At 47.5% G+C, this 26,340-nt stretch overlaps 1 protein-coding gene across 5 annotated transcripts in view; it reads left to right on the plus strand.

Moving 5' to 3' along the window:
* Positions 1 to 591: 591 nt before the first annotated feature.
* LOC115549547 (PEX5-related protein) overlaps positions 592 to 26,340 on the plus strand; it is a 28,260-nt gene continuing 2,511 nt past the window's right edge. For 2 of the 5 annotated variants that reach the window (XR_003977782.1, XM_030364815.1), the window contains exons 1-13: positions 593 to 1,029; positions 9,834 to 9,929; positions 12,082 to 12,196; positions 13,332 to 13,586; positions 14,763 to 14,886; positions 15,197 to 15,287; positions 16,298 to 16,390; positions 16,664 to 16,783; positions 23,191 to 23,334; positions 23,705 to 23,775; positions 24,420 to 24,629; positions 25,279 to 25,444; positions 25,971 to 26,128. Coding sequence is in view for 4 of the 5 variants with exons in the window: in XM_030364815.1 (XP_030220675.1) it covers positions 1,015 to 1,029; positions 9,834 to 9,929; positions 12,082 to 12,196; positions 13,332 to 13,586; positions 14,763 to 14,886; positions 15,197 to 15,287; positions 16,298 to 16,390; positions 16,664 to 16,783; positions 23,191 to 23,334; positions 23,705 to 23,775; positions 24,420 to 24,629; positions 25,279 to 25,444; positions 25,971 to 26,128 (1,658 nt within the window). In the remaining variant the exon portion in view is untranslated. Of the gene's footprint in view, positions 1,030 to 9,833; positions 9,977 to 12,081; positions 12,197 to 13,331; positions 13,587 to 14,762; positions 14,887 to 15,196; positions 15,288 to 16,297; positions 16,391 to 16,663; positions 16,784 to 23,190; positions 23,335 to 23,704; positions 23,776 to 24,419; positions 24,630 to 25,278; positions 25,445 to 25,970; positions 26,129 to 26,340 lie in introns of all 5 variants that reach the window. The other 3 variants (XM_030364816.1, XM_030364817.1, XM_030364818.1) reach the window with 3 other exon arrangements.

The raw sequence follows: 26,340 nt of genomic DNA on the forward strand, positions 1-26,340 counted from the left end.
ACAAAGCTATTTTCATTATGTGATAATGTCGTTCAATTAAAACGGACCACATCGCTCCCCCGTCGAGTGAACGAGAGATAAGTCTGCTCCACCCGAGCGGCGAGGAGATGTTGTAAATCACGGCGGTCAGAACGCCTCCTGACATGTCAGAGGAGGGGAAGTTAATTTCCCAGTTCATTGGTCTTTATCAAAGTGGTTCCTGTTTCAGCAAATTGGAAACACAATGGTTTCAGCATTGAGGCCTAAGGGGATGAACAGTTGTGTCACACTGACTGTTCATCCCGCAACCAATCAACACATCCTTTAATTTACTACGAGTAAGATAGGAGAATTTAACACAGCAATATACTGTTTTGCATTGTTTAACACTTATCTACATGCTAGTCAACGGTACTGGGATCATTAGCGTACTGATGACGCTAATGATTGGAGACTTTTTCAGATTTTTGGAACAACCTTTAAATCGTACAAATGTTTGGGATCTGTCTACATTAATATTTCTCTATTTAATAACAGTGTATGTTATAATATGGTAAAGTGGAGCCTTCATCCTCCTATGCATCGTGGGAGTAACATCTCACGTTGCTTTGGTTCACCCTCTCGCGCCCAGTACAGGAAGGGGCACGTGAGCTGCAGTTGAGGAAACTGCTCTGCTCGAGCTTTCTTACTTGAACGGATGCACGGGACAGCCTCCGAAGCCTACTCTCTATCCCGGGCGTGCAGAGAGAGAGAGAGAGATGAACTCTGTTCGGGACACGACACGATGAACGCCCACACCGCTTATAAACGTTGGCGGTTTAGTGTCGGATAAAGAACACATTAGAGATGAGTGAAAGCGTCGAGAAGGCAACGAGTGCTTGAACGCGGGACTCAATATCAGTTACAAAGGGAAGCAGCGCGCGGGCTCTCTCATCCCCAGCACTCGCTTCGAGGGACAGCTCCTCGAGACTTCTCCCGTGAACTGAACACCAGGAGGTTCGCTTTCCGCCTCTGGTCTGGCCGTTTGACGGAGTTATGTACCAGGTACAGGTAAGCTATTGAACTAGAACCACATCAAGCCCATATTATATCGTATTGGTCTATGGCACGAGCGATTCCGGTCCTACAGAGAACAATGTAGTCCAAAAACGACGGATTAGCCGTTTAAAATTTGCAGCGGGGAATGAGCAGTAGGCAGAACGTCGTCCCTCGTTACTCATGCGGGTGTTGTGGGAGAATTTCATAGAATGGATAATAATAATCCACCAAAGAGAGCGGATGTTATGGTTTATTTAAAGCTTCAGTCACTTCGACCCTATGCGCTGTCGTGTGTAAAACGGTTGGAAACGAAGTGTGTGACTGAAGTCCCATGGAGTCCAACCAACTACTGGGTGAATCCTTCACACATTTTACATTCAAATCAATTATATAGTCGTATATTTTTTAGTGGGGCCAGGTTTGCAGAGTCACTTTCAAGTACATACGTGTAACAGAAAAACACTGGGTACAAGTCTGATCTATGCAATACCCTGATATCGTTTCAGTATCACCTGCCCAGGTGAGGTTTTATGACATCGACAGCCTACAACAATCAATGTTGGTAACAATTCCACAGAATAATTTCTCTGTTTAGCCAAATAAAATGAAAAGTATTGTTACAAGAACCTTAACCTTAGCCTGCCCTATAGTCCATAGTAGATAGTTGCACAAATAAATAACTTTTATTTGTACAACTTTTTTTTTTGCTCTCAGCAAAATCTTTTGCACAAAAAAGCTATGAAATCCTTCAACCTCTGATGGATGATAAAGGCTCAAGAAAAGTCCATTCTTAACTGAAGCAGCGCACAGATTCTGTTTTTAAACGGAAACTAAAAACAGAATCTTCTTTCCTAAAGTAAAATATCCTGTTGATCAATACAGCTTAGTGCATGAATAGCAGTTCGTGTGACAGTTTCTATGGCTTTCTATGGCTGTTTGCTAAATATTTCTGTAGTGTATTCAATCGTATCGGGACACAAATCCTCAACACAGAGTTCTTTGCCAATACACAGCCCTCGCCAGAACCAATGCCAAACGAACAACAGCGAGGCGTATTTCAATGGGTTTTAGGTGTGAATGGTTATTCTGTAAACATTTCTGTTTGGCCATGGGATGATGAGATCAGAGATGAAAGAGGAAGCGATAGAGATAGATGGAGCAAGAGAGAGAGATAGAGATGGAGTGAGAGAGAGGGAGAGGGAGCGAGTGAGAGACAAACGAGAGAGAGAGAGATGGCGTGTGCGAGAGAGAGGAACGATAGTGAGAGAGATAAAGAGAGAGAACTTTAGTGGAAGACATAGAGACCAGCAAGGTGTGAGAGAGAGAGAGAGAGATAGAGAGAAAGGGCTAATGGTTTGTTTTCCTCTGGGAGAACACATTGTACGGACAGGGCTTTAGGCGCGAGTCGCCTCTCCGCTGACAGAACTGTTGTAGCTGCTCCTGTTTTATAGACTTCTAGTTTGGCTGCTCTCCTTGTCCTGTGTTTCATTGAGCAAGTGTGTTTTGTGTCTGACATGTGTTTTCCGGATTCTGGAAGACCTGCTCCACGTTTACGTTTCTTCATTTATTGAACATAGTTTGTGCTTTGATTAGTTTATGAGGTGAGCATGTTTGCTCACACATTTTGTAGACTGAGTGGCCCGACCGAGAATTCAACCCCTAATTCTGGAAGAGTTAAGGCCTTGCTCTACCAGTTGAGCAAGATAGGGAAACAAACCGCTTAACCTTGAATTGTTAACACCTTGCTCTACCAGGTAGAACAAGGCAGGGAATCGAACTTTACCCTGGTAATGTTAATGCCCTGCTCTACCACCTCAGCTAGACTGGGCCGTGATTTGCTGATGTTATGGTCAGATATAAGACACATATCTTTCCACATATCGTTCGTATCGTATAACATATTTAACATGGCCGGCAGTATCAGAATGTAACACATGACGCACATGGCATTAGGAGACTGCCTGGGATGGACTACCTACCCCGCTGAGTCAAGGTCTGTTTTCAGAGCGAGCCCTCGCTGTTTGGTCTGGGATGCTAAGTGCACTTTAGCACATGGAGTGCAGCCGCCCCCCAGGGAGCCAATGGAGCGAGACCCCGTAGGAGAGCCAGGCAGTAGGAGGACTCCTCGGGCGATGGTGGTACCGCATACATTATGGAGCATCCTCCATCATCAGGACAAACAACAACATCTCCCTAACGAGTTGAAGGTGTTGGGTCTGGAGGAGCTAAACTAGATCCAGTCTCCAGTCCCTGTACCACCAGAAACAGCCATAGAAACAGCAGCATCCTTCCAAACAGCAGCCTTACTAAACACAGCCCGAAACTGTCACACAAACTGCACCATTGAGACAGCAGTCTTACTAAACAACAGGCCTCGAAACTGTCACACAAACAGCATCCTTAGAAACAGCAGCCTTACTAAACACAGCCCTAGAAACTGTCACACAAACAGCACCATTAGAAACAGCAGTCTTACTAAACAACAGCCCTAGAAACTGTCACACAAACAGCATCCTTAGAGACAGCAGCCTAACTAAACAACAGGCCAAGAAACACAAAAACAGAATCATTACAAAATGCAACCTCATTAAACAACAGCACACAAACCAGCATTATAAATAGTCTGAGCTTTGAAACAGTCACACAAACTAGCATTCGAAATAGTCTGACCATTTAAACAGTCACCACAGCACTACAGCACATAAGAAATAGTCACAAGCACCAGCATTGGAAACAGAAGTCCTAGAAACAGTCACACAAGCAACAGCATTTGGATCAGCAGTAGCAGAAACAGCCACACAAACAGCCACATAAGAAACAGTCTGACTCTAGAAACAATCAGACGAGCGACAGCATACGATACAGCAGTCGTGGAAACAGCCACACAAACAGCCGCAATAGAAATAGTCTGAACCTAGAAACAATCACCTAAACAGGAACACTGGAATCACTATCCGTAGAAAAGTATCAGGGGACTCACTGCCCTTCCCACAATTGCAACGTTTGCAAAGATATTTTGTGTCGAGGTAAGTAATACCTGCTATTATTTTAACCTCAAGTTTAAAGGCAGGCAGCAGCTAAAGAAGGACGCACACCTGTTGGGAAGGGCCATGTGGCGTTGCAGAACAGCTAGCACATAGGCCATAGGCAGCACCAGTTTAGCACCGCTAGGAGTTGTCGTACTGATACTGGGTCTGGAGTGCTGTTGGAAGTATTAGCCGACGTGAGCATCTTCATTGAGAAAGAGAATACCCCGCTCTATTTTACTTGTGAAATAAGCTGAGGTGGTTAGCTGTCATGCACAGGTTATAGCCTGATAAGTGTTAGGTTTACCTCAGAGAACAGAATATGAATACTGCTATAGTAATACCACACACTCAATCTAGACACTAAATCTATTCATGACTGCAGACAGATTGTCCTCTATCTACCCGGGACCCATGAGCAAGTCCTTAAGCATCTGGGCTCTGGTCACTCACAGCGGGAGGCAGAGCTTCCTCAAGTTACCGCCCCACTGGTTTGTGGGCACATCAAGACGGGCCGAGGGAGCCCGGTAACTATGGTTACGGCCGCCCAGTCAGCAGGGAAATAGCGCGAGGGGCCAGACAGCGATGACATCATTCATGTTGAAGCTGGGTCACACACCTGGTAGTCAGAAGTTTCTGCTGAGCTGCTGAAAGTGGGATTATATGGGGCTTGGTCAGGCCAAATAAAAAACACACCCTGCACACTTTTCCATCTTCTCTGCACCGGAGACCCAGATGTTCTGGTTCACCTTTTGGTTTGCATGACCAACTGAGAATTCACAGAATTAGATTTTTTTAATTAACTTTTGCTTGTTGTCAGAAGCAACGCCAGAACCCTAGTCGTTGTCATAGTAACCCCAGGATGACTCTGGTTGTCATAGTAATCCTCAAAAATGTGCGGATTAAAATCTATTCTGGAGGAAATTAAGGCGTAATCACTGTGTGTTCACTTACTCCCGATAGGAAAGCGATAGAATCTAATCTAAATTTAAATAAGAAGCGGCCCGGACGTCACGATATCACCATGTCACTCAGCCATCTCCAGCTAACCCCCCCCCCCGCTTGACCCCGCAAGAAGCTCATACAGTCTGAAGGAGCAGGGATCGTAGCTGAAGGAGCAGGGATCGTCCCTCCCCCCTCCCCGATCAGACCCATATCCCACCGGGGGAGGAGGCTGAAGAGTCTCTCAGCAGCCAGGGGTCGTTACGAAGCACAAGGAGGCAGTCCATCAGAGGGCCACCTGCGGAGAGAGGGGCTTAACGTTGCCAAGGTGTCCGTCTGGGTTCCTGATGAGGCGCACGGCGGGCAGAAGGCCCAAACGGCTGACCTTGCAGAGGGTAGACGAGGCTGGAGACCGAGGGGAGAGGCGCGCTGGATGTGGTGCCGTGCGGGTTCTCCAGAGGCGTATTAGGGAGCGCAGGTCCCTGCCGTACCGTCTGCGGAGGAGAGATGGATTCAGCTTGCTAATTGGGTGTAATGCGGTCTTAGTGTGTTCACAGAGCTCATCGGGAACTCTGCCAACGTGGGTCAGCTTCCAGCTGTTTGCCGTGCAGGTACACGTTGGAAAACATCCTGGCAGTGCAGAGCTAGTGCTATGCCTTACCACGGAACTGCATCTAAGATTGAGCCCTTAACCCGGTCCGGGCTAGTGCCTTGCTTTACCATGTTCTTACCAAGGGAATATAACCCCCAACCCTAGCAGTGTTAGTGCCTTGCTTTACCTTTTCATGGAGTTACACAGGGAATAGAACCACTGCTTTGTTGTTTTGTTTGTTCTTTGGTGCTTTGCTTTACCCACCAAATTAAAGGTGAAACATCCTTGTCCTGAAGTTCTACCATCACCTTCCCTGATTGGTGGATGGATGCTCTTCTTCCTGTATGGTCGCAGGCTGACCCAGCAGATTCAGCACCAGAGAGCGTGAAAAGAAAGCAGCAGATTTACTGCCAGCGAGGAAAGGTCCACCAAACTCCAAAACACCCCACGCTAATTCTATTGCTCTTTTGTTGGTACTATCTTCACTGTAAGCCCTCGACTGGCTGTAATTCCTTATCCGTACTCAGGAGCTGTGAATTAAAAGCCATATTAAGCCTTCAAAATGAATCCCCATTCAAGGCATTGAAGAAGAGAGGAATCAGCTCCCTGTGACTGCACCAGGGAAGAGTCGTCCATGTTGGATTATAGAAGACTGAAACATCGCATATTTAGCTTGATCAAATATTAAGATGCATTACACATTTTTATGAACTCCCAATAAGGATAGATAATATTATATAAAAAGAGACACTCTCAGACAATAAAACCTCTCCAGCTCCACTGATGAGAAGTAACTACGGAGAGATTTGAAACGTCTTCATCATCATGGTGTGCTCGACCTTCTCCTCCAACAGAACTGGATCAAACTGGTCTCGAAGATCACGCTCGATCTGGCGGTCAGGAGCACTCCGTTATTCATAAACCAGGGGGACGTAGGCACAGATCAAAGTGTTGCATATGGAACAAGACTGAATAATAAAGTTACAGTGAGGCCAGTGGTGGAAATACCTTTGGACTGCCACAGCTAGGCAGGGATTTCATAATGACCCTGACACATTGCTGCTGCTAGTCAAACCTTAAAATAACCTGCTTGGCTTTCAGTGTTCTAGTCCACATCTTGGTACCACGCGCAAGTATGTGCAATGACACCAGCCATCCAAATACACTGCCATAGGTCCTGTTGTTTAGTGTGTGTCGATTCACCTGGCACATGGCACGAGGACTCTTACTTTAGCGACTGACCCCGGGAGGTTACTGTACGGTAATTAAACAGGAACAGCCACGGGAGGGACTATCTCATGAAAGATTAATTAGAAACAGCACTGCTGGATATAAATATACCATCGACCTACGCACAGAAACACACACACACACACACGCACGCACGCACGCACGCACGCACGCACGCACGCACGCACGCACGCACGCACGCACGCACGCACGCACGCACGCACACACACGCACACACGCACACACGCACACACACACACGCACACACACAATGTCCACCAGTAGTACTCGGCATATCCCATTGGCCCCATCAGCTCCCAGTGTCCACCATTAGAAGACTGGTTTTACTGGCTAGCTCAGATGGTCCCATAATGGAAGCATTTGGTCGTACTGGGCAGCTCCCAGTGTCACCCAGTAGAATACTGTGGTTGTACAGGAGAGTTCCCAGTTTCCATCAGTAGAATACTGTGGTTGTACTGGGCAGTTCCCAGTGTCGACCAGTAGAATACTGTGGTTGTACAGGAGAGTTCCCAGTTTCCATCAGTAGGATACTGTGGTTGAACTGGATCTTGGACTCAGAAGATGAACAGCATCAGAGCAGCTTCCTCAGAGTTTGGGGCCAGATCAGATCAGCGCTGCATGGCTCTGGGCTCCAGGGACTCCCAGGGGCTGATGGGAAATGTTTACTCAGCACAGACAGAAGTTATTTTTAGGCCCGAGCATCTCCTCCAACAACAGAGCAAGACATCATCACCGGACGAGCGACATTACCCCAGGATTAGGAGAGAGAGAGGGAGCGAGAGCGAGAGAGAGACGAAAGATGGAGCATGGGATAGATGTTTTACACCACAGGGAGAGAAGACTAAGACATAAGACAGAGGAAGACGAAGAAAAGAGAATTCAAAACTGCTAGAACATCTCTAAATATCGCTCTGCTCATCGCTCTGTCTAAAGAAATGAAGGAGAGAAGGAGCGAATGAGGGAGAGAGAGAGAAAGAGGTGGAAAGCGAGAGCTGGAAAGGGAGAGAGGTCACGATTGAGTGCGGCTGTGAATTGTTAAAAGGTTGGAGGAAAGGGCGATTTGAGTGTGGCAGCATATCAGCTCAGTTCAGTTTAATCTGCTCTGACAGCTAGCTGACAGCTATACCACGCAAGCATGAGCTTAGCTAACATAGCCGGAATATAACATGTCAGAAACATGCTGATTAACAGTAATGCACAATGATGATATGTATGTTAAAGATATGATTTATTTGTTAGACCTGACCTAGCTAATTTTCCAAACAGTTTTAGTCCACAGTCAGGTGACATCATAGGTAATACTTATTTAGTACTACTAGAATAATTGGAAGAAAGTTGTGCCATTTTTATTTTGGGGACGTTGTTCAAAGTCAGGGATGAATAGCTGCATAACAGCATGGCCCCCCTTGACATTGAGCGGCAGGAACAGGGATCACGACTGGACAGCTAGGAACATAGATATGAATGCTTCCGGGAAAAATGAAGATCTGATTACCGGGATCCCAGCCGGTCAGGCAGCCATGCGCCTGCAGGTTCCATGTCCAGGGAAACTGGATCCCTATCATCACAGGATCACAGCGCAGGCATCGTCTGAAGGTAGGACAGGCGGAGAGACAGGCAAACTGACAGACACATTGGTGTACAGCAGAGTATATCTCTACACACATACAGCCAGACAGTTTGAAGATACACCATCAGACACAGACATATGAAAAGGTAGACGTAGAGGTAGAGGTAGGTAGATTAGTATACGGACAGATAGTCAGACAGACAGGCCGACATACAGGTATCCAGGGAGCTAAACAACAAGAGGGTTATGCAGTCACCAGTATACAGACAGACAGACAGGGGGCTAAACAAGCAGGCGGCTAGACAGACAGGGAGTCAGATAGAGAGGAACTCATTGGTTTCACCTCTTGCTCATCGCAACATGTCCGGTATTGATTGCGTATCTATTAATAAACCCCAGGCTGATTATCTGCTCATTGGGCTGAACTTCAAACCCCCAGCAGCAGACTGAGACCCCCTGCTGAGGGCCTTCAAGTGGAATTCACTTCTTCTGATCATTCCTGCCTTGTTTCCCTCCGACGAGAGGCATCTTCAGCTCTCACTGAGTCACCTCACAGCCTCATCGTGAAGGGGAAAGAGACCTCTCTCTCTCTCCCCCCCCCCCCCCCCCCCCACTCTCTCTATGTGGTTTCAAAGAGAGTGAGAGAGTTTCTGTCCTGCAGCAGAAACTTCTCAAAGACTTCTCATTTGCCCGTTGTTGATATCCTCTGACCTGTTGACTGTTGATTGGCTGTAATTAGTGCTCTTATGTCAACATACAAACTCAATCAGACATAACCAGAGCAATACACTAGTCTCTACTTCAGATACATTTCAGTTACATCTCAGTTCCCTGAGTTTCTCTGTAGTCGCTATTGGTCTTAGTCAAACGGCATGGCCACCAATCAGCTGCTAGACTCAAGCAGAGCTGGAGCGATGAGAGAGTTCTGGTTCACATCAGTAGTATATAGCCACACCTCTAATCCTAATAACCCGTCTCATTGGGCAGATCTTAGTGCCTGAGATTTATTCAGTGCCTGTGTGGGGTTCCTCCATCTTTCATTTCATTATGAAAAGACTAATGATGACCCCTGGGGTTTGTTCGTTTTTTTTCTGCTTAGCGTGGCGGATAGGTGGGGCACAGGCACACAGACCGAAATAGATGCATGCTTCAAACATGATACCGTAGTCTTTCCCCGTAATTATTGACATTTTCTGGTTCGCTGATATTTTCAAATTCCTACCTTAGGGGGAGGTAGGAATTTGTTTTTTCTACTTTTATTTTTGTCATGCTAGATCCAACATTAATTGCATCAATACATTGAGTAGGAGGTAATATATTTCAGCTAGCCAAGTATATCCATTCACAGTGTCTTGAACCTCTCTGATGAAATTGACATGATGAACCCGTGAGTTGCTGCCACTGACTGGAATCATCTCATCTCCTACCGTTGTAGGGAACAGGGGGAAGGGTCGTTGCCATGGTGCTGAAGGAGCTTCCTGGTAAAAAGACAGCCTCAGAAGGAAACCCCCTCCTCACCGTGACAACCAAGGTTGGCATAACGACCATCTGATGGAAAAGTGGTGCAACCCCTCCCTGGTCTGTTAAACAGCAATCTATTGCATTTCCATTTACAGCAATCTATTGCATGTCAGCTCTTTCAATGGTGGTTAAGAAAAGTCATTGCTGATGCGACTCAGTCAGGCCACACCCACACAAATGTGGGTAAACCATATTTTTGTTGCAGAATTTTACTCTTCTAACAATTTACATATTAGCTTATTAGAAATTGAAAGTTATTCAATAATTTTGTTTTGATTAAAAAACCGCTTGGAACAATCCGCAATGCCAAATAATTAGAGCTGTCAAGCGATTAAAATATTTAATCGTGATTAATCGCATTAATGTCATAGTTAACTCGAATTAATCGCGATTAATCGCAAATTATTTTTCTATGCTAAATATCCCTTGATTTTTTTGTCCCATAATTCTTCTCATTTTAATTCTCTTATCAACATGGTGAAGTGCATCGGCTTGCCTTGTGCAAATGATTTTTTATTGATAACAACATTGGCATATACACTGATCAAAACAGGACGATACAAAAAAAGAGCCTATAGTGCAATTAAACGACTGCTTTGAACAAATGTCATTTGAACATAGCAGTCAGGCTACTGCTTCTTTGAATCGAGCCAAAGAAAAAAAAAAAAAATAATAATTGCGTTAATCGCGCGATAAAAAATTTAACGCCGTTAAATTTGGTTTGCGTTAACGCCGTTAATAACGTGTTTAACTGACAGCTCTACAAATAATACATCTGGTGTAAGGTTGTTGTATAGCTTCAGGCTGATTTTCATTAACCCTAACCCTAACTAAACTGAGCTAAAACTAATAGGAAAATAGACTTCTTTACGAGAACGCACACTAGAAAATGAGGCACACTTTTGAGTTAAAGATCTCAATCTTACTCTGCTCCATCTCCTCTCCCTGTTCTCTCTTGTCTGCAACCCTGTCCGTATTTAGTTGGAAGCGCTCCAGCAACAAATTGAGTTTTCCCCTTGTGTGTTGTGGCTGCAGAGACTTTAAGATCTGTCCTCTGATGTCGCATCTTTCCTCCACTTTAAATGATCTTCTTTCTACCAAGACATCAAGACCCTGATCCACATCCCCGCAGCCCCAAACCCAAAGCTCCAACCTCAGCGAGAGGAACTGATCAAATGGATGGAGATCTCCCCATCTTGTGGCCAATTTGTATCCAAATTGCCCGTTCACGCCATTATAAATAGTCCATGAGACGAAATTTGTGAACAAGGAAAGGATGCAGTGCTAAATAGCTTGAATGACTCGTAAATCTTACAACGTTGAATCCTCTTCTGACAAAAGCTGTATCTGAATACTGTATCTGTATTCTGTATCAGAATATGGTATCAGTGTACTGTATCTGAAAACTGTATCTGTAAAGAGTATCTGTATACTGGTTATCTTTTACTGGTTCGAATGACTGTATGTGTCATTGTCTTTTATGTACTGCTTGTACAGTGCGTGTATTGCATTATTTTAACCTGTGTGGCACTGCGACAAATTCCAATCAACGGTGTTGACATGGCAATAAGTTCTCCATCTATCTATCTATCTATCTATCTATCTATCTATATATCTATCTATCTATCTATCTATCTATCTATCTATCTATCTATCTATCTATCTATCTATCTATCTATCTATCTATCTATCTATCTATCTATCTATCTATCTATCTATCTATCTATCTATCTATACTGTATCCGTTTACGGTATCTATTTACTGTATACATTTCAAGTTCAGTTCAGTTAAAAGCTTAGCTGAAACTGAATATGTTCTTTGATCCTGGAGTTCAAACAAAATGTAATTGGTATCAAAATTTTTGAAACTACCAATGTTAGGGTAAGGGTTAAAAAGAATTGGTAAATCGTAGATCAAGGCACTGCCCTGTTAGGGTTATGGGTTACATTCAAGATTAGAATAAAAGATGCAAAGGGTTATTTTCCCTGTTTATGTAAACATAGTAGAGCAATGGTTTAGTTAGAGGTAAACTCTGTGTAGAGATGAATACCTGAGTGGTTTAGGGGTTCTATGCTCTGTGTAGGTTAATGGCAGAGCGTGGCGGTACCAGTGGCAGCGTCATGACCTATACCTGTTCTCAATGAGTGTTTCCTCTGGCCAGCGGGTGGGCGAGCAGCAGGAGATACGCCCCCTACTCAGTCCCTCCATCGATGACTTCCTGTCAGACAGCCGCGTGGACGGCCCCACTCATCGGCCAGTCACCTCGAACACAGCAGGTACCCCCCAAACCTCATTAGCACCTCCCTCTGGAACACCCTTCATCAACCCCCCCCACTGCTCCCTCCTACCTCTGCTTCCCTCCCCTCCCCTCCGCTCATCTCATCCTCTCTTCCCCTCAGCTCTGCTCAGCCAACCCGATCTCCCCCTCCTTCCACCTCCCCACCTCCCCCCCTTCTCCTTTCCTCTCCCATTTCCTCTCCTTTTTTACATTCGTCCTCTCCCCTACCTTCTCCTCTCCTCTCCGCCTCTCCTCTTTTCTTCTCCTCCCTCTCTCGTCTCCTCTTTCATCTATTCTCCTCCTCCTACTCTCTCCTAGAATGTCTTTCACCACAAAGGTTGTTTGCCTCCGCTTCTTGTTGTCTCATTCCATGAGGCAGTACTGTTTCCCCTTCCTACATTCTATGTTTAAGTTTTAACTAATTCTATAAACTATCGAATCATTTATCTGTGCGGCATAGAGTGAACTTTAGATACAGGGGTTTAAGGAGCAGGTAGGGGTGAGTAATCTCTCTGATGGATGCTAGCCCTGTCTGCGCCTGCTGTTAACGTCCCAGTTAACTGACCTTTAACACCAGTTCTCTGCTGGTTAGTAACCACAAGACTGGAGCTGTCAAATCTATTTAACCTAGATATGTGTTCAATCTAAACTCAGTAAATGATGTTCCACATGATGTTCCATATCATGCCTGTCATCGCATAGTATTGATATTTGATGCAAATACAAATTTAACATTTTGGTATTAGAATGATAAAATCCATAGCTTTTTCAGTCCTGAGATGGTGTGTCGGTCAACACAAAGATGGAGACACCAGAGAAGAAAATCAGAAATGTGCCGTAGGCATGTCAATGAATTGCATCATTTTGTATGGTGATGAGTATCGAGATAACATTGCAACGCGACTTACCTATCATGCTAAAATCGTATTGCTGCTTATCTATCGCGATAATACTGCATTGATACAATATCGTATGTTGACGTAAGTATCGTGATAATATCGCATTGTGACTTACTTACGGTGATAACATGGTATTGCGTCCTACGTTTCGTGATACTATTGTATTGATGGTGACCCCGGTGATCTCCACCCTCACTCCCCTGCTGTCCCCCTCCCTCCCCTCCCCCCCCCCAGTGCTGAACACATCTCTGGACCTGGTGGACCTGAGCGACCCGGGGGACGGGCTGGTGAGGAGGGGGTCCAGCAGCAGCAGTGGAGGAGGAGGAGGAGGGGGAGGAGGGAGGAGGAAGGGCAGCAGCAGCAGGAGCAGCCCCCGCAGGAAGAGGGCGCCAGAGAGCGATCTGATCCAGGTGGAGGTGGAGCGCCTGCCGCCCAGCCCGCACACGCCCCGCACGCCCCGCACGCCCGAGAGGATCTCCCTTGACTCAGGTGAGAGAGAGAGAGAGAGAGAGAGAGAGAGAGAGAGAGAGAGAGAGAGAGAGAGAGAGAGAGAGAGAGAGAGAGAGAGAGAGAGAGAGAGAGAGAGAGAGAGAGAGCGAGAGAGAGAGAGAGAGAGAGAGAGAGAGAGAGAGAGGCAGAGAGAGAGAGAGAGAGAGAGAGAGAGAGAGAGAGAGAGAGAGAGAGAGAGAGAGAGAGAGAGAGAGAGAGAGAGAGAGAGAGAGAGAGAGAGAGAGAGAGAGACTATAATGAATAACATGTCGGCAACAATAATTTATAATATAATCATATATATATATGATTATATTATAATCATTTATTATAATCATTTATTTAGTAAAGCATTTAAAAGTTACAATTAATAATAATTAGAAGTCCTGTTATTCTCCCTGTTTGCTGGTCGTTATTTGAATGACGCACTTCATTTAATAAAGGCCTTATCATCAGATCAGTTAATGTGGTGAATCGTAATGTTCCCTCAACGTAATGCTCTAAGCCAGACCCCGAGGACGGCCGAGGATAAGGCAACACTGTGATTATATTTACCTAAACCACCGTTCAGTTTATTTGGTCATTTGGCTGAGAGGGTTTAGAGCAGTCTTTGGAATCAGGTCGATTTAATCAGAGCTTTCAGCATAATGAAGAGGATTCTCGCTCTCTATCCTGACAAGACTCTCAAAGCTTGTTATCTTCCTCTGCTCAACCGTTATAATAACACCACTCACAGCTTCAGATAGACGCAGGACCCTCCAGTCTGACCATGTCTCCCACCTGTTTTGACGCCCTGGTCAAGAGCACTTCCAAGAGCGACCGTTCAGACTCCTGTGATTGTCCCACACTCAGCAACAGAAAATACATGCTCTGCAATGTTCCGAAAGGTCCAGAATGTTCTGAAATGTTCTGAAAATGGCCACAATGTTCTCAAATTCCACGATGTTCTAAAATGTTTCTGAATAGTATGAAATGATTGGCAACATTCTGGAATGTTCTCACCTGTACTGAAAGGTCAGATTAGAGATGTGATGGTGGAACATCCTCATCAATGACGACTAACTGCGATTAAATGGCCTTCTTCTTGGTGTCTTTGTGTTCTCAGTCAGTCTGTGGTCTCTGCTGGAGAGATGGGATTACAACTTCTTCTTCTTCCTGGTGTCTTTGTGTTCTCAGTCAGTCTGTCGTCCCCGCTGGAGAGATGGGAGGACCTCACGATGGACCTGGAGGCCAGTGTCAGCCGGCGGGGCCGACGCGAAAACAAGTGCTCCTCGAACCACTCGTCCAGCGAGCTCCTCTGGTACGTGATCGCTGTCGCCACAACCAACAGTTGTTAAAATACCACACATCTGCGTATTACAGATAGATGCAGAACAAATGGGCCCAAGCCATACCCGGTAACATGTACACTTCTCCATTGCAGGTACATGTACACTTCTCCATTTCACCTGGTACTTAAATCTAATATCTAGTACGATCATATGACACATTTGGGTGATATTTGATCTGATCTGAGCGGTCCGTGCCGTGTTCCCAGGTCTGCGGTGTGATAATATGACATGTATGTGTGATATTTGATCCGATCTGAGCGGTCTGTGACGTGTTCCCAGGTCTGCAGAGTTCAAGACGGATCCTTCCACCAGGAACACCTTTGACGTGCGGAGTCTGGACGAGGGCGACCTGCTCTCCGCATCCCCCCAGGTCAGTCCACAGCCCGTAGGCAGCGACCGCGCCGAAGAGTCTCAAGGCCAGGGTGTTGGAGCCTGAGCTGGAAGGAGCCCCAGGGGCTGGATCTTCACCGTCAATCCCAATGGATAAAAGCTCTTAAATGACTGGGGAACACTTTACAACAAGGGTACATTCATTTAACATTAATGAACATCAGTCAATTAAATGATATTAAATCAAGTCAATATGCATTAACTAACTGCTACAGTTTAGTCACCATAAGTAAATGCTGGTCATTTACTTGAAGTAAATGCTAATGAACGTAATCATTTATACATTATTAAACATGGTTAGGGCTAACCCCATACGTACAGTAGATCTGATCTCAGGTGGAAAGACATCCTTCATCTGTTCACGGCCCTATGAAAAGAAATTATCCCATTTTAGTCCCTTAAGGATTTGTCGACGCCCAAATCAAGCCTTATTAACCGATCCCATTGAAATTGAGCGAGCTTGCATATTTCTCTGTGCAACCTTTCCACTTAAAGTGACCAACAAATAAAAATCACTTCAATCAATCAACCCTCCGCATTAATTATGTTTATGAAGAACCGGCACGTATAGAAATTGCATTTAGTTCATTATATATATAATCGTTATTTTAAATAGCAACTGGTAATTTTCATTCATCTAATTCAGCCGGGACTCCATCACACACTTTTAGAATTCTGTTCCAAGCAGACCATCTGAGGGTCATGGATTTTTTAATGCCAGGTCTTTATTCGGTGATGATGAGTAGAAATATTAAGTGGGGATTTTATTATGGTCTGCAAGGTTTGTCATGTCTATTGGAAGGGTCCCAAACAGCACACTATTTGCTTCAGCCTTCATTTTTTTTAATTTGTTTGTGTGTGTGTGTGTGTGTGTGTGTGTGTGTGTGTGTGTGTGTGTGTGTGTGTGTGTGTGTGTGTGTGTGTGTGTGTGTGTGTGTGTGTGTGTGTGTGTGTGTGTGTGTGTGTGTGTGTGTGTGTGTGTGTGTCTAGGACTGTGCCCGGCAGCGAAGAAGAGCTCGCTCTCTCTTAGCGAGGAAACTATCTTTGGAAGACGAGTTTGTTAAGGCGAAGGCTGCTGTGGAGGTACACACACATACACAAACATACACACATGTATACACACACACACATATATATATATATACAAAAGCACACACACACACACACACACACACACACACACACACACACACACACACACACACACACACACACACACACACACACACACACACACACACACACACACACACACACATTCAACTGATCTGTGTGTGTGTGTGTGTGTGTGTGTGTGTGTGTGTGTGTGTGTGTGTGTGTGTGTGTGTGTGTGTTTGTGTGTGTGTGTGTGTGTAGTCCGACACAGAGTTCTGGGATAAAATGCAGGCGGAGTGGGAGGAGCTTGCGCGCAGGAACTGGCTCGACGAATCAGAGAACGAGAGTCCTCTGGCACCCAGCATCTCACCTGTGGAAAAGGTAGGGAGCCCCCCTGGGAGGGAGGGGGGAGACAGGGAGAGAAGGTAGGCGGCCCCCCTGGGATGGAGGGGGAGGCAGGGAGAGAAGGTAAGGAGCACCCCTAGAGGGAGGGGAGAGAGGGAGAGAAGGTAGGGAGCCCCCTGAGAGAATGGGGCGATAGGGGGAGGAGGGGGGGAGGAGAGTGATTAGAGGGGTCAAATAAGGGCTAGAGACTAACAACAACTAATTCTATTCCCTGTTTAATGTGGGATTTTGACAGTCTGGGGTCAACTCAAAGGCTTTCATAGATTCTCTGCCCCCCCCCCCCTCCCCTCGTGAAAATAAAAATCGCGATGTACTTTGAAAATCCTTACGATCAACCCATCTCTAATCCCCGTTTAATCCCTGGGGAGCGTGGCGTGCGGCCCGCGAGTCCCGTCCACGGTGACATCACTAACATCCCTCGGCGGGTCAGCCGCCCTCCTCCGATCAGCTCATCACAGCGAGACGCCGCTCCGCTTTTTTAAGCCAACCACACATGCTGGCGCTCAGCCCATGTTCTCCGACCCGGCCCGGTTGAGCAGGTGTAGTGTGTAGTGTGTAGTGGTGGTGGCTAAGGGGAATAACACAAAAGCAAGGTGGAAAATACTTTTCGCTCACGTTGAAACAGATTCAACCTCGACCCTGTTTGACGCCAACCTTTTAAATTGTGTCCAATCAGCTTTGAGTACAACTCAAATCTTAACAAACCTAAAGTTAGTGACAGGAAGTTCCCGGAACAATTCAATATGCATTTAAAATAACTTCATCATGCCCCGATCGGGGAAGGCAAAAATATTGTGCGGCAACATGTCGTCGATCCTGCAGGACTATCGGGTTTGAGCGTTCATCCACTAATTACCTGTTCGGTCATTAACGGCGAATAATCGTTAGCTGACGACCATCCATTGTCTTCCCCCCACGGAAGCCAAGCAGGAAATATTAGCAACGCTGAAAATAAAATAAAAAGATCAAAGTTAATAATAGAGTGAAGGCTCTCGGCAGATGATTTATAACCAGGTTTATTAAAGTATATGAGGAACCATTTTTAATCAATGGTTCATGCTGTGCCACGTTCACTGTTCACAGTCCCTCCTCATCCATCACACATTATGATCCATCCGGTGATGATCACCCTGATGATCTATTCCCAATATGACTTTATTAATCCTGGCCTTCCCCTGTTGTTCAGTCTATATACCCTACACACCCTGTTCATAGGAACACCACATAGCTGCGCTTGTACTGGGCAGCTTCCAGTGACAACCGGTAGAGGACTGTGGTTGTACTGGAAAGCTCCATTTGCCCACCAATGGAGGATTTTTGTTGTACTGGGAAGCTCCCTGTGCACACTGGTAGAGGACTGTGGTTGTACTGGGCATCTTATGACACTGTTCAGAGAAACCCTTTACCTAAATGCAGGGTGTGGCCTGGTGACTGTGGCCCTCATGTCTCTTAATGCAGGGTGGGGCCTGTTACTGTGGCCCTCATGTCTCTTAATGCAGGGTGGGGCCTGTTACTGTGGCCCTCATGTCTCTTAATGCAGGGTGTGGCCTGGTGACTGTGGCCCTCATGTCTCTTAATGCAGGGTGGGGCCTGTTACTGTGGCCCTCATGTCTCTTAATGCAGGGTGGGGCCTGTTACTGTGGCCCCCATGTCTCTTAATGCAGGGTGGGGCCTGTTACTGTGGCCCTCATGAGTGCTGTTGTACAGTCATGTGCCGTTCTCGGCCTCTATCGAGCGCTCAGAGCCATAATCCCGAGCAAAGGTTGAGCTTAAACGACCCAGAGCGTGTAAATATCAGCGATGGGACTTGGCAGAGCCCGCGGAGGATTCCTCATAGCGGGAACAGATGGTGCTGCGTGGCTCCCCACCTCCCGACGGGGTCTCTACGCTCGGGGCCCCATCAGAACGGCTGCAGTCCTCCACATCAGACCAGACATGTGTCTGAACCAACGTTATCCCGTTACCACTTAACATCGGTATTACAGTACTGCAGTACTGCCTCATCTTCCGATTGCTTGGAAGATGAGGCATACTCTTTTTCTTGGTAGATTGATAAGACAATCCAACATATCATATTTTACTACTAAGTAAACACTCAATCTTATGGTCAATCTTACTGTAAAGATAAACACTCAAACCTTAAGGCACCCCCGGAAACCACAAGTACCCTCTGTATTGGGAGTGGCTGCTTCAGAGTGTGCACACTGTATGTATGTGCGTCACACACACACATACACACACACCCACACACACACACACACACACACACACACACACACACACACACACACACACACACACACACACACACAGACACACACACACACACACACACACACACACCTGCGCCGTGCATGTCGGGCGTGTCACCTCTCCCACGGAGGACGAAGCCATGGCTGCCAGCAGCGGCGCGTTGTCCTTCAGCTGATCTTTGAACATATGGAGGCTGTCAGGGGAGCCAGCAGCCGGGCCTGCCCCTCCCCCCCCCCCACACCCCCCCACCAGGCCAGGGATGATGTATGGCCCTCCTCACAGGCATTCTGCCGACTAGGAGATTCAGCTCCATTCATCTCCCCGCCGTTAGAGGGGAGCTCTGCTGTGTGTCGGCTTATTAGGGAGCATGCACGCATGCAGAGCCCCGCCTACACACATATGCAGTACGAACGCACCGCCCCCCGCATACACACATATGCAGTACGCAAGGACAACCCCTTATACACACATATGCAATACGCAGTCGTTCATGCCTGCATGCATTGACACACATGCTAATATCACGCACAACCCCTTATACACATGCATGCGAATACGCATGCGCACACATGCATGCATGTACTCACATACACATACACACACACACACACAGGCATGCATATATGCACGCACACATACAGACACACACAAACACACACACGGGCATGCATACACACACACACAGGTATAAATATATACACACAGACAAGCAGACACAAAAATGTGTGCGCACACACACACCCCTTTCAGCTTGGATAATTTGGCAGAGGGTACATTGTCAGAGCTGCCAGTGGTTTTACACCCTCAGCAGTTTAATGGAAAGGGGCAAGGCATTAATCATGCTAGGTTAAGGATTAGGAGTTATATTGCCTCTGTACTGGAGTAGGTACAGCAGGGCAGCAGCACTGCTGTTAAGGATCCATCCCCTCTGTATTGTAAGGTCGAGCCAGGTGTACGGGTTCAATCCCCTCGGTATTTTAAGGTAGAGCCAGGTGTAGGGGTTCAATCCCCTCTGTATTGTAAGGTAGAGCCAGGTGTAGGGGTTCAATCCCCTCGGTATTGAACTAGGCAGAGCCAGGTTTAGGGGTTCAATCCCCTCTGTATTGTAAGGTAGAGCCAGGTGTAGGGGTTCAATCCCCTCGCTATTGAACTAGGCAGAGCCAGGTTTAGGGGTTCAATCCCCTCTGTATTGTAAGGTAGAGCCAGGTGTAGGGGTTCAATCCCCTCGGTATTGAACTAGGCAGAGCCAGGTGTAGGGGTTCAATCCCCTCGGTATTGAAATAGGCAGAGCAAGATTTAGGGGTTTAATTCCCTCTGTATAGGAATAGGTAGAGCCAGGTGTAGGGGTTCAATCCCCTCGGTATTGAAATAGGTAGGCGTTTTCTATCCCAGCGTTTGGAGACCCAGCGGCCCCGCGGGCGTGGTACCCACTCCAAGACCCCAGCCGCCCTGCGTCTGCCGCGGCTTCACCGCCGCTTCTTTTGTCCTGCTCTTTATCGCGCGGCTGCAGAACCGGAGAGAACAGCGGGTTCTGAGAGCGCGAGCGGGCGGCAGTTATGGATACGGGCTCCCTATTTATAGAGCGGCTGAATGTCGGAGGGAGCCGCGACCCGCTGGATGGCAGCTCAGCGCCGCGGGACGCACGCGCAGAAGCCCCACTCCAGAGGTGGATGAATATTTCATTAACGAGGAAGCAGACATCAGAATACGGAGGGCTAATTAACCTCCACCCGGGGCCGGGACCCCGCGACCCGCGGCGACACGCTGAAGGGGCCCTGATGGGCCATGGAGACAGGACCCCGTTGGGCTGAGATGTGGTGCTAGTGTTGCAGTGGGGTAATCAACAGCCCACCTGGCCATCGCAAATGGCGATGAATTTTGTGAATTCTTTGGGGGCGTTAAACACACGATTCCTACCTCTGAAAACGTGAGTGCTTCACAAGAATCCGTACAGCCCATAATAGTCAGACAGCTGTCCGAGGCAAGACCCAAGAACAAGTTCCCAATCCTCGGTTCATCTCTCATGGCTTCATAAATCATTGTGTCATCTCCACATTGATCCAAACCAATGTCAATAGAGCCCTTCATTCAGTTGGACTGTCCAAGGGCGTAAAGTAGTCTTCACAAACTATACCAGTCTTCAAAAACCTAAACTGGTCTTCAAAAACCTTACCGAGTCTTCACTAACTCCGCTCACCTTCTAACTAGCATTAGCATCATTTAGTTCACCCATGAATCCAAACCAAGATGAAGTCTAACCTTCATCACATAATCTAATCTTCACAAATCTAAACTAGTCTCCACATTCTTAAACTAGTCTCCACCAAACTAAGCTCATCTCCATAAACCTTAGCTAGCCTTCACTAACCCTGCTGACCTTCTAACTAGCATTAGCATTATTCAGTTCACCAATGAATCCAAACCAAGATGAAGTCTAACCTTCATCACAGTCAGTCTCAGAGGGCTTCACAGGTCTGCATTAGGACAACATGTAGCCACCTCCCCCCCTTTCCAAACCTCTAAATGGTCCAGGGACAACCTTATCCACAGAAACCCAGTGAAAGAAGAAACATCCCTTTAGGCTACAGGTAACCCCTGCTGTCTGAGGAACACCATCTCAACACGCGCCATTACCCTGGACTCTGTCCAAACCCAAAGGGTGGCCAAATTTGCCTTAAAATCTGGAATGCAGCCCTAGATTTAGTAACACATTCGAGAGGTCGATACTAGGTTCATACCTGGGCGTGAACGGTGGGGCCCCCCGGGTCCCCACACCGGGGCCTGCATCGATGGTTCTGCGCTGTGTGTGACGCAGAAGGCAAAGCTGACCTTGAGTCAACGACCCCTGAGGAGAGGTGGTGCTGTAGAGATGGTGGTGTAGAGGTGGTGTAGAGGTGGTGGTGTAGAGGTGGTGGTGTAGAGGTGGTGTAGAGGTGGTGGTGTAGAGGTGGTGTAGAGGTGGTGGTGTAGAGGTGGTGTAGAGGTGGTGGTGTAGAGGTGGTGTAGAGGTGGTGGTGTAGAGGTGGTGGTGTAGAGGTGGTGTAGAGGTGGTGGTGTAGAGGTGGTGTAGAGGTGGTGGTGTAGAGGTGGTGTAGAGGTGGTGTAGAGGTGGTGGTGTAGAGGTGGTGTAGAGGTGGTGTAGGGGTGGTGGTGTAGAGGTGGTGTAGGGGTGTTGGTGTAGAGGTGGTGTAGAGGTGGTGGTGTAGAGGTGGTGGTGTAGAGGTGGTGTAGAGGTGGTGGTGTAGAGGTGGTGTAGAGGTGGTGGTGTAGAGGTGGTGTAGAGGTGGTGGTGTAGAGGTGGTGTAGAGGTGGTGTAGAGGTGGTGGTGTAGAGGTGGTGGTGTAGAGGTGGTGTAGAGGTGGTGGTGTAGAGGTGGTGTAGAGGTGGTGGTGTAGAGGCGATGGTGTAGAGGTGGTGTAGAGGTGGTGTAGAGGTGGTGGTGTAGAGGTGGTGTAGAGGTGGTGGTGTAGAGGTGGTGTGGAGGTGGTGGTGTAGAGGTGGTGTAGAGGTGGTGTAGGGGTGGTGGTGTAGAGGTGGTGTAGAGGTGGTGTAGAGGTGGTGGTGTAGAGGTGGTGTAGAGGTGGTGGTGTAGAGGTGGTGTAGAGGTGGTGGTATAGAGGTGGTGTAGGGGTGATGGTGTAGAGGTGGTGTAGAGGTGGTGGTGTAGAGGTGGTGTAGAGGTGGTGTAGGGGTAGTGGTGTAGAGGTGGTGTAGAGGTGGTGGTGTAGAGGTGGTGTAGGGGTGGTGGTGTAGAGGTGGTGTAGAGGTGGTGGTGTAGAGGTGGTGTAGAGGTGGTGGTATAGAGGTGGTGTAGAGGTGGTGTAGGGGTGGTGGTGTAGAGGTGGTGTAGAGGTGGTGGTGTAGAAGTGGTGTAGAGGTGGTGTAGAGGTGGTGGTGTAGAGGTGGTGTAGAGGTGGTGGTGTAGAGGTCGTGTAGAGGTGGTGTTGTAGAGGTGGTGGTGTAGAGGTGGTGTAGAGGTGGTGGTATAGAGGTGGTGTAGAGGTGGTGGTGTAGAGGTGGTGTAGAGGTGGTGGTGTAGAGGTGGTGGTGTAGAGGTGGTGTAGAGGTGGTGTAGGGGTGGTGGTGTAGAGGTGGAGCTGCAGGGGCTGACGGTGCAGGTTCCGTTTCAGGGCTACTACTTCCACACGGACAACCCGTACCGGGACTGGCCCAACGCTTTCACCGAGGGCCAGGAGCGGGCCCGGGAGGGGGACCTCAACACTGCCGTCCTACTGCTGGAGGCCGCCATCCTACAAGACCCCCAGGACGCCGAGGTCCGTTACCAAGACCACAGCCCCCCCCCGGCAGCCAATCGCGATAGCTCACTGCGCAACCAATCAGAATCAGATTTCTGTTCTGACTGTAGATTGACTTGTATTTCTATAAGACTGAGAATATATGTTGAGCATATTCTGGACATTTGCGGACAGTTATGTATTTTATGGTAATATTATGATATTTGTGTGATACTTCCTAAACCCTAACCCTACGGATAGGGTTTGATTACTCTTATCTACACTTCTCTTATGTGTAACGCTCTTCGTGTGAGATTGGCATTCTCCCTTGGAGATTAAACATGATATTGTAGTTTTGGTTAGCAATTTAAACCCAAAATGGAGCTTTTATTTTGACTGTCCTTCCCAGGCCTGGCAGGTCCTGGGCACGACGCAGGCAGAGAACGAGAACGAGCAGGCGGCCATCGTCTCCCTCCAGAGGTGAGCACCAATTCAAAATAAAAGCCCAAAAAGAAGAGACTTGAATGCATGCATCCAAAGAAAATAAATGGTGGCAGCATTATGCCTCAGGGTGCGTATACAAGATGTATATTTCTATCAAATGATATGATATATTTACCTATCAATAAAACCCTGATATCAACTCCCTGATTAATAGGAGCAGGAAATGGATAGTTCAGGAAAGGTCGACCCCTTGGGGTAGAATAGTCTGGTCGTGCTGAAGGTCTTTGTCCCAGCTGAAATTTTGAACCCCAATGCCAGGCATCCCTGAGCAAGATACCCTAAATGGCTAAACCTGCTCATTGATGACACGCACCTAAAGATGAATCACTGAAAACTCATTAATGACGTCTGATTCAGGGTTCTCAACAAAGGTGTAAAGGTGCTGCACCACCACGGAACATTTGGGGTAGGGCTAGCGAGGACATTTAGTGGACATCCCAATTTTTCAGCGATAAATATGTATTTTTTTCGTGTTAATTTCCTAAATAGTTAATTGTTGAACGTTGTTTTTTTTTAAACGTCTCATTGAAAAAAACAAATGCACTCCCAGCGGGGAGAACCCTGGTGATATGAAACAGGAAACAGGAAACAGGAAACGGAGCTCTGCGCTGTGTCCCCAGGTGTCTGGACCTGCACCCCAACAACCTGTCGGCCCTGATGGCTCTGGCGGTGGGCTTCACCAACACGGGCCTGCAGCGCGACGCCTGCCACGCCCTGCACCGCTGGATCTGCCACAACCCCCGCTACAAGCACCTCCTATTGGACAGCACCGGCCCCCCGCCTGGCCCCGCCCCCTCGCCGAGCCACGCCCCCAGCCCTGCCGCGGCCAGGTACAGCGTGGTAGACGTGTGTGTATGGCGTGTGTACGCGTGTAGGAACGACACATGTTGGCCTGTTGAGACCCTAACTCTGATTAAGAACTGTACAAACTCAATGTAGAGGTGAACGCACAACGCCCCAGCAAACACCAACAGCCAACTAATGAACAATGGCCAGAGTTGGCCAACACCAGTTTCACATGTCCGCCAACGAAAAGCTTAATCCGACAATAGCAACCACCACCTACAGTTCTGGCACACTGGGTCAATGTGGGCTTTTGGTTGGGCAGTTTGCAAGCACCTTAGTTGTATAAGATAGATAGAGATCTATCTCTCTATCTATGTGCGTGTGTGTATACATTCTGTAAATACCTGTATATCTATATAGGTATTTACAGTATGTAAGTGTGCATACATGTATGCATACATGCGTATGTATCTCTACATGTATACTGCATGTGCATGTGCATACTGTATACGTAGTATTTGTGAGTATATATGCGATATATATTTCTACTATGCATTTATTTCATATTATTTATATGCATGCTATATATTTAGTATTATGTGTTTCCATGCGTGCATACGTTTCCTGTGTATGTATATACAGTGTGTGTGTGTGTGTGTGTGTGTGTTTCCGTGTGTGTGTGCGTGTGTGTAGCCAGCAGCTGGCAGAGGTGAAGGCTCTGTTCCAGGAGGCGGTCCTACTGAACCAGGACGGGCTGGACCCGGACCTCCAGACGGGCCTGGGGGTCCTCTTCAACCTCAGCTCTGAGTTCCACAAGGCAGTGGAGGCCTTCACTGCTGCCCTGTCCGTCAGACCCCAGGTGGGACCACCCTCACATAACATGCATTAACATAACTTACACTAACATAACCTACACCCACCTGACCTACACTAACATCACCAACACTCACATACTATAACCAACGTTAACCTAAGCTTACCTACCCTCCACTAGAGCGAGAGGTGCTTCAAACTTACCTAAACTAACCATCCTCCATGAGTAATAAGAATCCTTACACGCTAACCTAAACTAACCTACCCTCCACTAGAATAAGAGGCCTTACACGCTAACCTAAACTAACCTACCCTCCAGAAGATTAAGAGGCCGTACACACTAACCTAAACTAACCTACCCTCCAGAAGATTAAGAACACTCTATTACGTTCATTCATTAAGAAGCAGGTAGGGTCTAGGGGGTGTCTTACTCAAGGATGCCTCCAGGTAGACCTCAGACATTGGGGTCAAACACCCTCCCCACTCCATGCCCCTGACCACCCTGTTCGTGAGAGCCGGTCCCTGCACGGGGGCATGGCCCGGCCTCCTGTGTGACGCTGTGGTTCTGGTAGGACTACCTGCTGTGGAACCGTCTGGGCGCCACGCTTGCCAACGGGGACCGCAGTGAGGAGGCCGTGGAGGCGTACTCCCGGGCCCTGGAGATCCAGCCGGGCTTCATACGGTCCCGCTACAACCTGGGGATCAGCTGCATCAACCTGGGCTTCCACAGGTATCCACAGCCCTGCACACAGTAGCCCACTGGTACCGTTCTGGATCACAGCCCCCACATGCACACAACACAGTACCACACTGGTACCGTTCTGGATCACAGCCCCCACATGCACACAACACAGTACCACACTGGTACCGTTCTGGATCACAGCCCCCACATACACACAACACAGTACCACACTGGTACCGTTCTGGATCACAGCCCCCACA

This window comes from Gadus morhua, chromosome 8 (assembly GCF_902167405.1).
Source record: "Gadus morhua chromosome 8, gadMor3.0, whole genome shotgun sequence".
Taxonomy (NCBI): Eukaryota; Metazoa; Chordata; class Actinopteri; order Gadiformes; family Gadidae; genus Gadus; species Gadus morhua.